Source organism: Mauremys mutica, chromosome 11, assembly GCF_020497125.1.
Source record: "Mauremys mutica isolate MM-2020 ecotype Southern chromosome 11, ASM2049712v1, whole genome shotgun sequence".
Lineage (NCBI taxonomy): Eukaryota > Metazoa > Chordata > Testudines > Geoemydidae > Mauremys > Mauremys mutica.
In genome coordinates this window covers 32,590,737-32,607,462 of record NC_059082.1, presented here as the reverse complement: position 1 = coordinate 32,607,462, position 16,726 = coordinate 32,590,737, and the positions used below count along the sequence as shown (strand labels likewise).

Genomic DNA, 16,726 nt, shown 5'->3' with positions numbered 1-16,726 from the left:
CTTGAAGAGCTGTAGGATGAAGAGAGGGGTTTGTGTCTCTCTCTCTCTCTCTGTATTTTAATTTGTAGTAAATTTCATCTTTAGGGGGCTGTTCAAGGACCTGAAGAATTTGCTGAGGGCTTTGTGATTGGTGTAAAGAGTCTTCTTGGTCACACAGTAGGTATGTATCATGTACCTTTGTTGTTAACCTAGTTCTTATACTGTATGACCAAATGTCTTTGCAGAGCTTTTGCTATTTTAATTTGGTTGAGAAGCATTTTCAAAACACTAATATGGGAATCATGGCAGAAGCTGTGATAGAAAACACTGGCTGAAGAGATCTCTGAGCTATTACCAATTATTTTTTCAGAACTCATGGAGGATGGGAGATATCACAGAGGACTGGAAAAGGGCAAATATAGTACCTATCTGTTTTTAAAAAAAGGAGTTAAGGGCAACCCAGGAAATTATAGACCAGTCAGCTTAACTTTGGTACATGGAAAGCTAATGGCTCAAATAGTCAAGCAAATTGTTCGTAATCACCTAGAAGATAAGGTGATAAGTAGCAGTCAACATGGATTTGTCAAGAACAAATCCTGTCTAACCAACCTAATACAGTAACGCCTCACCTAACGTTTTAGTTATGTTCCTGAAAAATGTGACTTTAAGTGAAACGATGTTAAGCGAATCCAATTTCCCCATAAGAATGAATGTAAATGGGGGAGTTAGGTTCCAGGGAAATTTTTTTTGCCATACAGTTCAGTACTGTAGTTGGGAGGTGCCCCCGCCTTATCCGACACAGGCACAGCCCACTGGCACTGGAGACAATGAGGCAGGCAAGGAGGCTGAAGGTGCTGTAGGCTAGGAGAAGCACGTTGTGCAGCAGCAGCTTCCCTTACTAAGCAAGCACCAGGGGCAGGGGGCTCATCCCTCGGCCCGCCCACGCCACCCCTTCCCACATGCCCCCACCATTAACCCCACTCTTCTTCCCCTCCAGTCTTCCCCCGTTACTCCACACGCCGCGTCCTTGCTCCTCCCCCTTTCCTCCCCTGCCTCCTGCCCCCGGCAATAAGCTGGCTTGCAGCGTTCTGGGGGCAGGAGCGAGGACATGGTGTGCAGGCTCTTCCTCCCTCCCCTGCCTCCCAAACACCGCAAGCCTGCTGATTGCTGTGGGTAGGAGGCAGGGGCAGGGAGGGGGGAGGTGCGTCCCATCCTCGCTCCTCCCCCCTGCCTCCTGCCCACGGCAGTCAGCTGGCTTGCAGCGTTCTGGGGGCAGGAGGGGAGGAGCGAGGACATGGTGTGCAGGCTCTTCCTGCCTGAGGCAATCAGCTCGTTTGTGGTGTTGGGGAGACAGGGGAGGGACGGGGAGCCTGTGCGCCGAGTCCTCGCTCCTCCCCCCTCCCTCCTGAATGCCACAAACCAGCTGATCACTGTGGGCAGGAGGCGGAGGAAGGAGGGGGAAGGCACTGATCAGCGGGGTCTGCCAGCAAGCAGGAGGCGCTTCAGGGGGAGGGACTGCCAGCTGTGGACAAAGCAGACAGCCAAACGACGTTATAGTTAAGCATTGCACAAGTTTAAATGGAGCATGTTCTGTAATTGAGTAGGGACGTAAGATCGAAACAACGTTAAGCGAGAGGATGTTAAGTGGGGAGTTACTGTATTCTAATTTGACAGGGTAACAAGCTTGGTGGATAGGGGAGAAGCAGTAGATGTGGTATATCTTGACTTTAGTGGGGCTTTTAATACTGTCTCACATGACCTTCTCATAAACAAACCAGGGATGTATAGCCTAGATGAGCCTACTGTAAGGTGGGTGCACAACTGGTTGGAAAAATGTACTCTAGAATAGTTATCAATGTTTCATAGTCAAGCTAGAAAGATATATCAAGTGAGGTCCCGTAAGTATCTGTCCTGAGTCCGGTTCTATTGGATATCTTCATAAATGATTTGGATAATGCCAAGTTTGTGTATGATTCCAAGCTCAGAGAGGTTGAAAGTGCTTTGGAGGACAAGATTATAATTCAAAATCATCTTGACAAACTGGAGAAATAGTCTGGAATAAAAAGGATGAAATTCAATGAGGAAAATGAAAAGTACTATGATGAGGAAGGAATAATCAGCTGCACAACTACAGACTGGGAAATGACTGCCTAGGAAAGAGTACTTTACTAAAATGGATCACAAACTAAATATGAGTTAACAATGTAATACAGTTTCAAAAAGAGCAAACTTCATTCTGGGATGTATTAGCAGGACTGTTGTAAGTAAGACACAAGAAGTGATTCTTCCACTTTACTCAGCACTGATAAGGCCTCAGCTGGAGTATTCTGTCCAGTTCTGGGCACCAAAATTGGGGAAAGATGAAGACAAATTGGAGAAAGTCAAGGGGTGAGCAGCAAAAATGATATAAGGTCTAGAAAACATGACCTTGATGAAAGGTTGAAAAAATTGGGTTTGTTTAGTCTGGAGAAGAGAAAACTGAGGAGGGACATAAGTTTTTGAGTACCTTCAGGAGAGAGGGTTCCCCATCAAAGCCCTCTCAGAAGAGGCAGAATGCTATTATAGGTTTGTAAAAGGTTGTTATAAAAAGGAGGGTGATAAATTCTTCTCCTCAAACACTAAGGACAAGACATGAAGTAAAGGGACTTAAACTGCAGCAACGGAGATTTAGGCTAGACATTATGAAAAACTTCCTAACTGTAAGGGTGGTTAAGCACTGATACGAATTACCTAGGGAGGTGGTGGAATCTCTGTCATTGGAGGTTTTTTAAGAATAAGTTAGACAAACACCTGTCAGGAATCATCATCTGGATAATATTTAGTCCTGTCTTGGTGCAGTGGACTGGACTAGATGACCTATCAAAGTCCCTTCCAGTCCTGCAAATCTATGATTCTGTGCTAGGTGTTGTAAAGTCTGCCACTCATTCTACAAGAGCTTTGTTCATTTGCAAATTATTAATAGCTAACACAATTAACTGAGAATTCCTAGTTTTCAGCATGATGGAAAAAAAGGCAGCTAATTTATGAAAATGTAGAATGCATTGTTAGTGCTGGGATGATAAACAAGTGATAAGTATTAGACTTCGAAGACATTTTTTGGAGACCATGAATGTATATCCAAGATAGTAATCGTTGCTTGGGCTAATTTATTAAAGCATCTATTTTAAATACTGTATCAGTTGTTAGAAAAATTCAAGTAACAGAGGATGAACCTGACTGTATGCTAAAAATGTTTCAAGGCATGCTAGGTCTATATGAAATATTTGTCTTTTGCTGCAATAAGTTTCATACCTATACACTGGAGCCTGTTGCTTGAAAGGCAATGTGGTATTCCATGCTTTTGGTCTGATTTTACTAAATGATCATATTAAGTTTGGCACCAAAAGATTTCTCTGAATTGCATGCTGTTTAAATTGTACATTATGGTTTTTCCATTATTAAATATTAAGAAGGAACTGTGTGACTTAATCTCTCCTTGGCTGACAGGGGGTGCAGCTGGGGTGGTATCTCGGATCACTGGTTCAGTTGGAAAAGGCTTGGCTGCTATAACTATGGACAAAGAATACCAGCAAAAACGGAGAGAGGAGATGGGCCGTCAGCCGAAGGACTTTGGTGACAGTTTGGCCAAAGGAGGAAAAGGCTTCTTACGGGTATGAAATTCAAACTAAACCTACGGTGAACTGACAGTTGGGTCTGTGCTAGAAAATCATTAACTACATGTATGAAACAATTTAATGGCATCCTCCATAATTATTTTAATGAACTAATAAAAGAAGCAGAAACCAAAGAAAAATAAAGTCCATTTACATAGCATGGAGTATTGAATATTATCGTAGGGTGATTTATTTTCTGTTTCTTCTAGAATCTACCTGGGAGTGTCATAAAAAGGTTTTAAATTTTTAAAAAATATCTGAAGAGGAAGCATATGTAGACAAATTGCTTCAACATTTCTGAAATGTAATGTACTTAGATTCTGAAATGTGTTCTGTTCATGACAATGATGCAAGTATTTTGAAAAATAAGACACCTAATAGTATAGATACCTGACATGAGGCAGAACGGGGAGTGTTGAGAGTTAAAATCCAAGAGATAATATCTGGTAATAAGTGAAATTCTAGTTAACAATAGTATTGTCCTGTAAGACCTAAGTATTACTGCTCATTATTATCAACTTCTGTAGATCTAACACAAATATGCTAAATGCTTCTGAAAGAGTATCAGTTATAGTAGTTACGAGCTACTGTCTTTTTGTAGCTAGCTTTTGCAAAGTAGGAAGCTCATATCAAGAGTATTTTATTTAAAAAAAAATCTATCTTGATGGGTAAGTGTGAAGAACCATGCAATTAATATATTAGCTGTATCGGGAACAGAGAAGAAAGGAGGCTTCCACTCCTTTCCTTATTTGACTTCCCACTCTTCACATAGGAGTAAAGATGAAGGTAAAAAGGGAAGGACCAACTCGGGCTCTTTCCAACCACTTAAATCCCCTTCCCCCTGGCTAGCAAGTTTCTTGTGGCCTGAAACTTACTGGATTTTAGATCTTTATCTCTGGAATCAGTAATTCTTTCCTGAGTGATTGTCCTTATGTGTAGTGCCCTTCAGGTTGCACATGCTCACCATACACCCAACAAACACTATCAGTACAGGATTCTTCCCTTTGGATTCTGGGCAACACCAAGAATGTTCACCAAGGTGCTATCAGTGGTGGCAGGTTACCTCTGCTGACAAGGAGCGACAGCATTCCTTTACTTAGAGGATTGGCTCCTACAGGGACAATCTTACTGTGAAATGTAAGAAGCAGCTACTGAGCTTCTAGATCTCTTTGACAGATTGAATTGAGGGTGAACCTGAAGAAGTCCACCCTAGAAGCCACAGTTGTGGATGAGGTTGAATGCTGTGACTGCCAGGATATATTTACCAGATGGCCAGTTCCTCTCCATCAGTCTCATACAGTGAACCTCAATGACCCTCAGGATGTCCATACGATCCTGGCACTGATGAATCATATAGCAACAAGCACTTATGTGATCCTGTTAGCTGGGCTTCATGTCCGATGTATGAAGGCTTGGTTACAGACTGTGTATACCCTGGTTCAAGCATAGACTCAACCTGTTAGTCAGGGTTCCCGAAAGGTTCTTGTATTCTCTTACTTGATGGGAACACAGACAAAAAATGGGTGTGCGCATATCCATTATATGGATACCATTCAACTCCCTGCTCCCAACAAAGACCTGGACCATGGATGCATCCCTCATCAGTTGGGGAGCACACGTGGAGGGACAGGTGTATAATATTACCTATAGAAATATTGTTATCCTATATTTACCTATCTCTCCATGTGTATATAATCTTGAGTTCTGTTGTAGGTTCTGGAGGAGAGTATTTCTCTACTGGCCACAGACCTTCTGTCCCATCTCCTCCAGTTTTTCTGTTTCAGTCCAGTCTCCTTCACACTTCCCCATGTTACCCCAGCTTCTTGTTTCAGTTTGACACTTGGGGCTCTTCGTCCCTGAGCTCCTTGTCAGAGTCGTGGTTTTCCCACGCACTGGCTCCCAGTCTTCTTCCCACCCATCTCCCTGTCTCTTCCTCCCTCCCCACCCTAGGCTCCTTGTCCAAACTGCCTTCTCCTTCTCTCCCGTACCCCACTTTGGTTCTTTTCCTCTCTGCATTGATTTAGGCTGCTGATTCTACGAAGTTACTTGGGCACTACCGGGAGGAGCAGTGGAAGCACAGGAGACAATCTCTCTTCTCTCAGTTCCTGTGCCACACCATAGGGGCTCCTGGCAGTTGGGAGGAGCAATTCCAGTGGAGGTGCTTCTCAGCTCCTGCTTCCCTGGACTAGAACATACTCAATGGCTCTGTCAAGATGGTCTTGCCCAGTCAGCTGGGTAAATAGGACCTGTGAGGAGATGTAGTATGGAAAGTACAGATGGACTCTTGAGAGAATTTAGCTGCCAGATTCTTTTTTTTTTTTTTTTTAAATCTCTACTAAGCATGTGTGAACTGAGATTTCCAGGAAGGTAATAATTTGGCCAAATGTGGGCTGTTTCTCATGGAAACCACAAAGGAAACAGATTGCCAACCCCAGGGTGTGACCCACCTGCCAAATTTCAAGTCCCTGCTTGCAAAGTGGTTCATTCACCTCAGGAACCACCTCCTTGTGGCTAGGCGTGGTGTCAGTCTCTATGTATGGCACCCCCTGCCAATAGTCACTCCATCGTTGTGGTGGTCTTTCTCCCTGCAGCTTGACCTTCTGGCCAGGTTATGCTTTAATCCACTCCTTCCGGGGTAACAGAGTCACACCCAGCAATAGACTTTACAGTGGGCCTTCCATCTGTCTTGGGGGTTGGAGGTTGTCATGAATCCACAGGATGGGTGCTATGGCCCCAGCTGCATTGGTGGCTGGTACGGAAACCCTGGGATCTTGTAGCTGGCAGCCAAGGTCTTCTCCCTCAGACTCTTTGCTGCCTCCCTGGATCATATCCTACCTTTTTTATCCCCCAGAGAGCAGCACTGCAGATTGTCTCCCTGCAGCCCTTCCAAGCTGAGTTTCGGTGTCAGTTAAGCTTTTTTGCTTTCTTCCTTGCAGATGCTGCTCGGTATGTTAATTGGCCTCTCAGGCCCACATTAACCTCTTCAGGGTCTGTGTAGGGTACACACACCCCTCATTGCTCCAAAGCATGGAGACCCTACTAGAGCTTCTAAATTAAACAGTTATAAAAATATTTTTTAACATGGGCAAAAGTATTTCCCCCTAGTCTTGTTTTCAGAGGCAGCTGTAACATTTTTTGCTAAAACTTTCCAAAAAAAAGTTGAATATGAGTCAGAGACCCAGCATGTGAAACTTCAGCTGAAATTTTTCAGGTTCTGGCCATGTTAGAAGAACTGAAAACAGTGTCATAATAGGAAGTGTTGGGGGAGCCTTAAGTACAGGTAGCACTCTCAGCTCCACCTATTACTACATATGTAAATAAGTTACTAGTTATATTCAGTTTTGGAAGAATTCACTCTTCAGGTGAACAATTGAAGAAGGCTGTGTCCACCTTTTATTGTCTGTGACAGAAACAACTATAAGATGCAGTAAAGGGGCCCCACGACGTTACCTACACAAGGTTTCTCTGACATGGATGTACATGAGGTTTCTCTGGAATGAACGCTAAGTGCCAATCTGATCCATTTAATCTCAAGTGAGGAATTCTTCCTAGGAGATGAAAGGCCATGTTTACATCCAATGTCTGTTTTTAATGTGGGTTTTGATTCATACCTATCATCTTTATGCTAGAATTATTTGCTACATGAAATGCAAATTAAGCACATTAGGAACTGCTAATAATTGATATTCAAAAGAAAAAAACATTTTACGCTCCCATCCTTGCTCAGTCGCGTATATTGAGTGAAATGTTTTTTCAATCTTGTTTACTGACAAATTCATAAAAGCCTGTTTGCCATTCTTGTACTGTACTGCCAATCTTAAGCATTAATCTTTTTAGTACTGCTGTGGTTGGGATACTGCCTAATCCGTTCATTGACAACTTTTGTTTACTTTATAAAACTATTCAGTATATTAGTGACCTTCTTTCCCAAAAGGCTTTACTGCACTTTGGATATTTCTGAAAGCACTCACTTAAGATTAGTGAAAGTATTGTTGCAATACATGTTCAATCAGGACATACCTAGATGGATACTCGGGCTTGTCTACATTTACTGGTGGATCGATGAGCGGCAGTCGATACATTGGCGGTCAATTTTAGCAGGTCTAGGGAAGACCCGCTAAAATCAACCGCAGATCACTCCGCAGACCGTCGACTTCTGTACTCCACCAGATCGAGAAGAGAAAGGGGAGTCGATGGGAGAGCATCTTCCGTCGACATTGTGTAGTGTCACTGTTACCCCACAGTAAGTAGATCTAAGCTACGTCGATTTGAATTATGCTAGTCACATAACTCAAATTGTGTAGCTTAGATCAAATTTCCCTTGTAGTGTAGACAAAGCCTTAGTGGCAAGCCAGGACACGACTCTACAGTGCACAGACCTGCTGCATACTAACTGGCCATGTGGAGTCTGATGTGGAGAACTATTAGTTCATGGTAGCAAAGTGTGCTAGAAGTTCCCAAGTGCACTCTGGCTTAGAGAACTTCTAATATGTGGTAGCAGAGGCTGCATGGCTTGGGAGGCTAGTATGCTGTAAATTTACATCCTGACTTGCAGCACTCTCTCTCTCTCTCTCTCTCTCTCAAGAAGCCATTATAACATGAATTCTAGAACCTAGGCTTAGTTAACTAGTTATTGTTGTGTCTTATAATATTGTTCACATATGTTTCTCAGCCAGGTAAGCTGTTATCCCTTTTTCATGAAACAAGCTATGCTTAGCTTGTCTCCTCAGTTAAGGTTGTCTCTCTCCACCCCAAGTTATCTCCCAACAATCCATACTTTATTTATAAGCAGGATCCCCTGCTAGTTGTTTTTCCTGTGTGTTCCTTCCTCATTCACTCTACAAGCTCTTCATTAGCATCAGGCTCATTATTGCAAATAGACTTCCATTTGAAGGCACTCAGTACACGATGACCAGCCAGAGAGATAAGTGTTTACTCCCTTCTGCCTGAATAGATCCTGTTTATCACCTCTGGTGACCTGTGTTAACTTATTTACCTTAAGAACATAGTTTTCAGTAAAGACACGTAACTCCTTAACTATCATTGTACATACATTTTGCAATTATTATGATGTCCAGTAAGCTACTGGCTCTTGGTAGAGACCTCACATGCCCCCACTCTTTGGTGAATGATTACATAGGGGATCTCTGTAAACCGCTGTATATGCCCTCTGCCAGTTGGCTCCAGTGGTCTGTGGGTCACATCCTGTGACATAGGCTACAGAACAGCCATGGAATAGTAACTTAGCTGTTGTTTTGCACTACCAGTCAAGATTCTAGCGTGGTATCTGGCAGGGATGGTCTCTGTGTCCAGTTTACTAGTTCCCTGAGCCTTCTAATTATTCCATAGATGTTTTCTTTCATGATTGTGTCAACAGGAATTCATAATAAACAAAAATAAACCTTAGGAAAAATCCCATTTGTCGCTTTGCCTAAATGTTAATTTTGAAAAACAGCAGGAGAGACATCTAGTGGCTGAATCACGCTTCAGCATTTCTGGCTTTCAAGTGCTGACTTCATTTAAACTATCATTTTTCTTTCAGGGTATTGTTGGTGGTGTGACTGGAATAATCACTAAACCTGTAGAAGGTAGGCAAAAATTATTAGTAAACCTAAAGCCCATTTTCCAGAAGGCTAACACATTGTACTACTTATAACTTACTTTCTGTTGAGAAATATTGACTTAAACATGATAGTACTTATTTAGATCTGAGCTTATTATTTTTGTGTTTCTGAACAAAAGTAACATTTTTAAAATAAAATCATGTCATTTGTAAAAAATTAAAGTTTTCATATATTTTTACAGTTGTTACTAAAGGTTCTTGTGCAAATTCGCATGCAGACTTTGACAGACTAGTTTGCATAATATCATGTGCAGCTGCATATGAATAAGTTTAAAATGAAATTTTCTCTGAACTGTCATTTACAGCAGGCATATTAGTTTAAGATATTTTTGCTATTGGATACTTTCAGTAGAGTTTCCTCTGTATCAGCAAATTAACTGTATAAAGCTAGGACTTGAGTAACTATCTCTACCAGCAAAGTAGTAGAGAAATAGACCTTTATGCATTAAGGTATTTCACCCCATAGGTGGCATGTGCGTGCGTGTGTGTGTACAATTAGATGTTGAATAATAGCATGGGTAGTATCTGTGGTGGTATTTAAGTGACAGGGTAAAGAATAATTAGAGTGGGAGCCACACTAAACATAACATCTGTTTTAACCACTTGGTCTGTTTCTGCTTTTTTTTTTTTTTTTTCCATTGTGAAGCTTAACTGGCTCGTGCTTAAACCTGACAGATAATTTTTTTGTTTTAAGCCTGTTTCACTCTATCAATATGATGCATGGGAAAAAGAGTAAAAGAGATTAAAAATAGGTGTAATTGATTCTTTTAAAATCTGGCATTTAGATAAGGAATCAGGACACTCTCACAGATATACAATCCTAGTTCCTTAAATGTTGACAGAAGAGCCATCTAAATATGTCAGTTAATGGCACTAAGTTTCACCTGATTTTTGCAGGTTGCTAATAAATCAACTGAATTGTTCTTCACTTCTGAGCAGTGATTCTGTAAAAATGGTCTAAAAAAACTACACACAGTAGTTTGGTTCTTTCTACTTGTGCATCATCACCAGTGCGAATGGTTTGGGAAGCTAAATTCTGACCTTAGTTGCATCTGCGTAAATCCATAGTCTTCACATTTTGCTCTTAATCAGACCTGTGGAGGAACCTCATTGTCTTTAATGGAAGTGCACTGGTGTAACTGGCTCTGATCGTTGTAACTTTTTTTAGTAAACAATTCTGATAGAAAGAAGAGTCCCATTCACCCTCTCTTAGCTGTGTTGGTTCTGAAGGGCTAATGAGATTTAAGGTGAACAGCTGTATCACCAAAAACAGACTGGGAAGGTTCCGTACAGCAAAAGGTGTCATTAATATGTAGTATTTTTTCCGAGCTGAACTGCATGTAACCAGATATTTTGGAATGTTTCATCTATAGAATTGTTCTAATTAAAGTTAAGTCTTCATAAAGCAGGAGGTGGATTAACTTCAGAATTTGGATCTTCTGCCAGGGTATGTAACTAATACTGTATTCCCTTTTCTGAAGGGGCTAAAAAGGAAGGTGCAGCTGGATTCTTCAAAGGAGTTGGAAAAGGGCTTGTAGGTGTTGTGGCCCGCCCGACAGGTGGCATCATAGATATGGCAAGCAGTACCTTCCAGGGAATTCAGAGGTAAAATGATGGGGTGGGAGTTAGTGATTGTCTGTTTACCAAATGTTCTCAAGTACGTGGAATGTGTGATTAGAGATACAGTGGTAACATATGTTTGCTTGCCATTTGATGTGATTAAAGTACAAGATGCATCAGGAGGACTGAGAGTGCACCATGGTGATGTTCTGTTAGGTGCCAGGTGAAGGAAGAGTGCTACAACCACCTGAGACCGATGCTATTACAGTATAACTTAATATACTACAGTGTCATATGGAGGTTATAAATCAGATCCGTGCAAACATGAATAATAAAATGAAAGTCCTATATTATGGTGTACCAACTGAAAGTCCATACAAAAATGTAAAAACTAAATAAAAACACAGAACACTTAGTAATTAAAAATGTTGTTTTTCAGCTCCTGAATGCTCACAGACATCTCTCACTTTACCTTGCTGTAGAACCTAGACCACTGCAATGACTGTCAGGGATACTTGTAATCCTAAATCATTTATGCGCTTTTGAAAGTGCAACTGAAAAACTTTCTGCAAGCTATAGAAGAGTCTATAATTATTTAGAGTTGGGAAGAAACTTCTCCCATAGGCATGTAGTTTCATAATTGTCTGGCTGATCCAGGGTGACAATGTTACAGATTGCCATGAGACACAAAGTATTTGTATAATTCATGGCTAGCTAGCAAGTATGAGCAAGATCTCTCAAGGGTTGAGGGGATGAATTCTAAATAACTTCTGTGCTGACTAAACTAGTAAAAGAAATAAAAGAAATGCAACTAACAAAAACAATTTTGGTGCAGACTGAAGCCTGTAATAGTTCTGAACACATTGAAATTGTTGGTCTTTGACAGGGTGGCAGAATCAACTGAAGAGGTATCTAGTCTCCGTCCTCCACGTCTCATTCATGAAGATGGCATTATCCGGCCATATGACAGGGGTGAAGCTGAGGGTTATGATTTATTTCAGGTAGGAGTTGCATTGTTAACTTAGGTACAGCCTAAATTTTCTAACCATTGAGGAGCTTAATGCAGTTTATTATAAAAATGCTACTTTGGAGAGGGGACCTGGATATTTATTTCAGTTTATAAAATATGCCTATCTATTACCCTCCAATGCACGCTTTAGTCACAATGAAGAACTAACATATGTGCTATGCAAAGTAAATCAGATTACTGCCCAGCCTTTCAATGTTCTGTTTTACCAATTGCTCATCTCCTCATTTTGTGTTAAATATTTCACTATGACCCTTTCTTAAAAAAGGGGAGTGAAGATATTTTAGCATTTGTGGGATAGTCTATTGTGGGACAATATTTAGGAGGTTAATCCTGTTACTTATGTTTCCCAGGTTTAAATCTCTATTTTTAATGGTGGTGTGCCAAAAGCTACACAACACACATGATGGTCTCGTCTGGTTGCCCACCTGCACGGTGTTAGACATTGGTGCTATATTGACAATGAATGCTATTTCTCATATACTGGGGAATTTTAATCCAGTTAATTTTGAGTAAATGCAACAAGACAGGAAACAGAAAAAGCACTTTAAGAACATGCTGGCTGAGATTTCAAATATAATTTAGTTGAAGTATTAGTTATGATAAAAAAATAAATAAATACTGGAACAAAAGAACTGATATAAAATGTTTACTTCTAAGTTAAGACTGAAACTTGCATCTTAATTATTGATGATTGCATTTATTTCCTGTAGATATCAACTGTCGTTTAGGATCCCTCTGCATGGGTTTCTAACGTTGTCCCCTCTCTCTCTCTCTCTCTCTCTCCCCTTGCATACGCAGCAAGAACTGGAGTAGTGGAGTAAACATTTTCCATACTTTTTCATGATTTCCTTCATGGGCCTTTCAGAATTTAGATTAAGGGCATGATTCCATAAAAAACTCAAAATGTTCATTGGCTTCTATTAGAACCTCTATGTAGCAGTTGAATGGCACTTTAAATTATCCAGTTCATAGTAAGAACAAAATAATTTACCTGCTCCGGTCCAAAGGGTAACACAGGAAGGTAGTGCACACTAACATGAAATCATTTCCTCTTGCCTATTTTTTTAATGATGTTGGGCCTTACTTCTGAGCTCTGAATGGCAAGTGTTTAATAAAGTGGTCACTAAAGAAATATTCATGGTAGAGTAGATGATAAAATGCTCATTGACTAGTCAGCATTCTCTGGAGGGTATTTATATAGTGATCTTGCTTTAAAATGCCAAGAAAAGAAAGTAAGCATGGCTACTAAAAATGAATAAAAAATTTGCTCCTGTCTATGAAAATGCTTTTGCAATTTCATAAGTCAATTATATAAAATTTGAAAATATATCAGCTAAAATGCTTCTATTCATGGTTTAAGTAAGCTGCTATAGGTCTGCCCTTGACACTTCTGACTAGCCACATGACTCCATGTTTATACTGAAAAGTGAGTAATCTTCTATATCTGTTCTTCCAATCAAGGAACAGAAGGCTTGGTTGACTCTGCCCTTTGCCCCAAATAAACCTTTTGTATTCCATTTTATGCGATGCATATACATATATTTACACATAGTTTAAAACTGTAATCCCTAGTATGTAAATGCCAACTATTTTTAAGTGAGTGAAGCCACAAGTCTCTCCTTGATGTGTGACATTTCATATTAGGGAATCCAATAATTAATCTTACTAGCAACAAAATGTCTGGTCTGTTTTATGCATATACGCTGTTGACAAATTTTTTTACTGGCTTTAAACATTTGTCTTAAACATTATTAATAAGATTGTGATCGGTACTCAACACTTCTTTTTAGGAGTTGTTGTGGTGCTTGAGTGCATCTCTGTGCACTAGCATGAATTTTTTTTCAGTTTCCCTCTCAAAAATTCTTAATATTAAATAGTTGCAATCTTTTGTAAAGCAACACTGTCTGAAACTTAGTGCAAAAGCAATTTTTTTTTAAATTCATCCGTTTGTCATACCATATTAAATAAAAATAGAAATATTAGTTCTAGGTTTGTGCTTGTCACTCTATTGCACTGAAAAGTGTTTTTAAGCAATGTTAGACTTCCTGGTCTATTATGTGGGGAAAATGCTTTTGGTACATGAAAAGGAAAGAAGTCGCACAATTAACGTTGGAAATTGGCTGCTATACATATACGTAGCCTCTAAGTTTTGTATGTTTAACCTAATTTTTGTGGATTAGAGTTTGATAATATTATTAAAAATAAATATTCCTGTACCTAGTTTTCCATATTGAATTTTCTTGCTGTCGAAAGCCTGGAAATGCTAAGGTTGCTGTGAAACAGCTCTCTCCACCCCACCCCACCCCAATGCTGTTGCTATACCTGTACATTTGAGATTACAGAAATTAGGATGGTGGTGTAGCATAGCACACATTATCTGTTTTAATGATCAAACAAATACAGAGGGAGCCTTCGAGGAAAATAGGACATTTAGTAAAGGAGTCTTAGCCTTTAAAATGAATCACCCTTTTCTCATAAAAAGTTTGCACTTGTCAAAACACTGCATAATAACTCAATCTGAGTCCTAATTTTGAAATTTCTTGAACTAAATTTGTCAGAACCTTACAGCGGGATTCTGCACCACTGCGCATGTGCAGAATTCATGTCTCCCCTCAGATTCCCCTGGCCCCGCAGAAAACAGATTATGTTGGGGAGGTGCTGCAATTACACCTTTTGCCCACCAGGGACTGCTGTGGTGTCAGAGTGGGCAGCCAGCTGCAGGGAGGGAGGGGTCAGCCACTGCCCCATCATAGTATCCTGTCATGGGGCCAAGTGGGGAGACAAGGGATATGGGAGGGATGGACAGCATGGGGCAGACAGGGCTGCTGGGGGGTGATGGTTACATAGACAGGCATTCAGATGAGCTAGTGGGGGGAACAGACTGGGTGGGGGCACAAAAGCTAGTGGGGTGACAACATTGAGTCAGGCTGAATGGGAGTGGGGGTCCAGGAACAAATGGGGATGGCATGGGGGGATGCAAGGACACATGAGGATGAGGGAGGAGGAGTGACTGAGTGGGGGTGCAGGGACACATGGAGGTGGGTGGGAAGGGGAGTGCAGGACACACAGGGACTGGAGCAGACCCAACAAACCTTCAGGTTCACTCCCAGGCTCCTGCCCAGGAATTACTTATCTGTCCCTCAGCTCCTCTGTTACCCCCCACTCCTCCAAGCCTTTGCACTGCTTCTGAGGGGTACAGGAAATAGGTTTCTGTCTTGTAGTTTAATTGAATTATTACTCAAAGTTCTGTATTAATATGCCAGGTAAGGAATCTGTTTGCCAAAAAACATTTCTTGAATCTTTTTTGTTTTCTGTATTGTTACAGACAAACTTGCTGACAGGTATTTTGAAATAAATTACCAAAATAATTGAAACTGATGTGATTTATATTGTGGTATTTTAACAAATAAGATATGCAGAATTTTCAAATGTTTACAATATTGTGTACAACATTTTTATTTTTTTGGTGCAGAATTCCACCAGGAATAATTTAAATGTAATTCTCTTGGGGGTTTTTGGGGGTTTTTTTCCTTCTAAATTGGCAAGAGTATAAGCCTAAGAAAACGACTATTTTTAGTTGTAAATGAGTTACTGTAGTGTAAACTTGTCTCAGTCTTTGTTCCTTTCGCTCTGTTGCATTTGGTAACTTCCAATACTCAGTCTTGCACCACTGATATGTTCAACTTTCTTCCTCTCTGCCACTGGTCATTTATGCTGCCATGAAGTCCTGCTGCCACTTTACCATGACCGCATTTCCAGGCTGTTTTCTTCCTGCTTCTGAAATCCTTGTTCTCATCTTGAACATATCATGTCTGAAACACTGACTCACCTCATCTTTAGTAATTCAGCTAAAGTTCTCCAGTGAAAACCTAGACTGCTCTCTGGACCATGTGGATACCTTTTCTCAGATCCCATCACTAGGATTCATTTGCCTACTGCAACAAATTTAGCCTTCTCATTGTCACTTGATTGGACCTTCTCCCTCTCACCACTCCACTCCTGTGTATCTGCTACCTTCTTCACCTCCTTCACTCTTCCTAATGTGAATGCCTAGCTACTAATTATTTTTTCCCCACTTATTACCATTTCTTTTCCCCTGTATCTGGAACTCACTTCCTTACCAAGTCCACCATCTCCTGCTTAAAGTCCCTGCTTTAAAATGCAGTCTTCAACAAGGCCTATAAAATTTAGGATGCCCCTCTAACATTAAATATAAGTTTCTAAAATAATTAAGACAAAGGCTTGGAACCTTGAGGACGAATGCCTTACTCTTTGAAACTACCAGGTGGTGTTGGTTTGTTCTGTCTTAAAGCTAGATTATGCATGAAAGGCACTTGATTGAATTGGGTGCTGCAGACTGGCATCCCAGAAGAACTTTGCCTGTGAGGAAGTAACAATGCCTCTTGGATTATAACCTCTGGAACACCCTACACTAGAGTGTCCATAGCTGACCAGCTCTGGGTCAGTCAGTGCAGAAGGTTGGAATAGACTCATTTACTCACCAACAAGTCTTGGGATAGCATGTGCCATTAGTTGTCTTGGCCCGCTATAGCCCAGAATGTAAAAACTGCAGTTGTGACTGACTGCTGCATCATGATGCTAGTAAGGAGTTGTTTTACTCTGTTCCCCACAACTTCTGCAACTGCACACAGAAGTCACTTTCAGTCTAATCCATATGTAGGGAGGGTAGTGGCTTTATCTGTTTTATTTGTGTAAGGGCTTATAATGGTGCTTTACAAAGAAGGTAGAGAACCTCTTGATAAAGTCAGCTAACTTTTCATACTTAATAAATAGTTAACACTTTATGCAATTATAGGAATGTGAAATTATTTGCATGGGATGGTGACCTCTACTGGAGCGTGTACAACATGATATGGACAA

The 16,726-nt window shown here is 40.7% G+C and overlaps 1 protein-coding gene across 1 annotated transcript in view; it reads left to right on the top strand.

The window, feature by feature from the left end:
• The window catches only part of VPS13C (vacuolar protein sorting 13 homolog C), a 194,789-nt gene that overhangs the window by 164,521 nt on the left and 13,542 nt on the right, over positions 1–16,726 (top strand). The window contains exons 75-79 of the mRNA XM_044979645.1: positions 85–160; positions 3,466–3,629; positions 9,175–9,220; positions 10,737–10,860; positions 11,702–11,816. Coding sequence (XP_044835580.1) covers positions 85–160; positions 3,466–3,629; positions 9,175–9,220; positions 10,737–10,860; positions 11,702–11,816 — 525 coding nt within the window. The remainder of the gene's footprint in view (positions 1–84; positions 161–3,465; positions 3,630–9,174; positions 9,221–10,736; positions 10,861–11,701; positions 11,817–16,726) is intronic.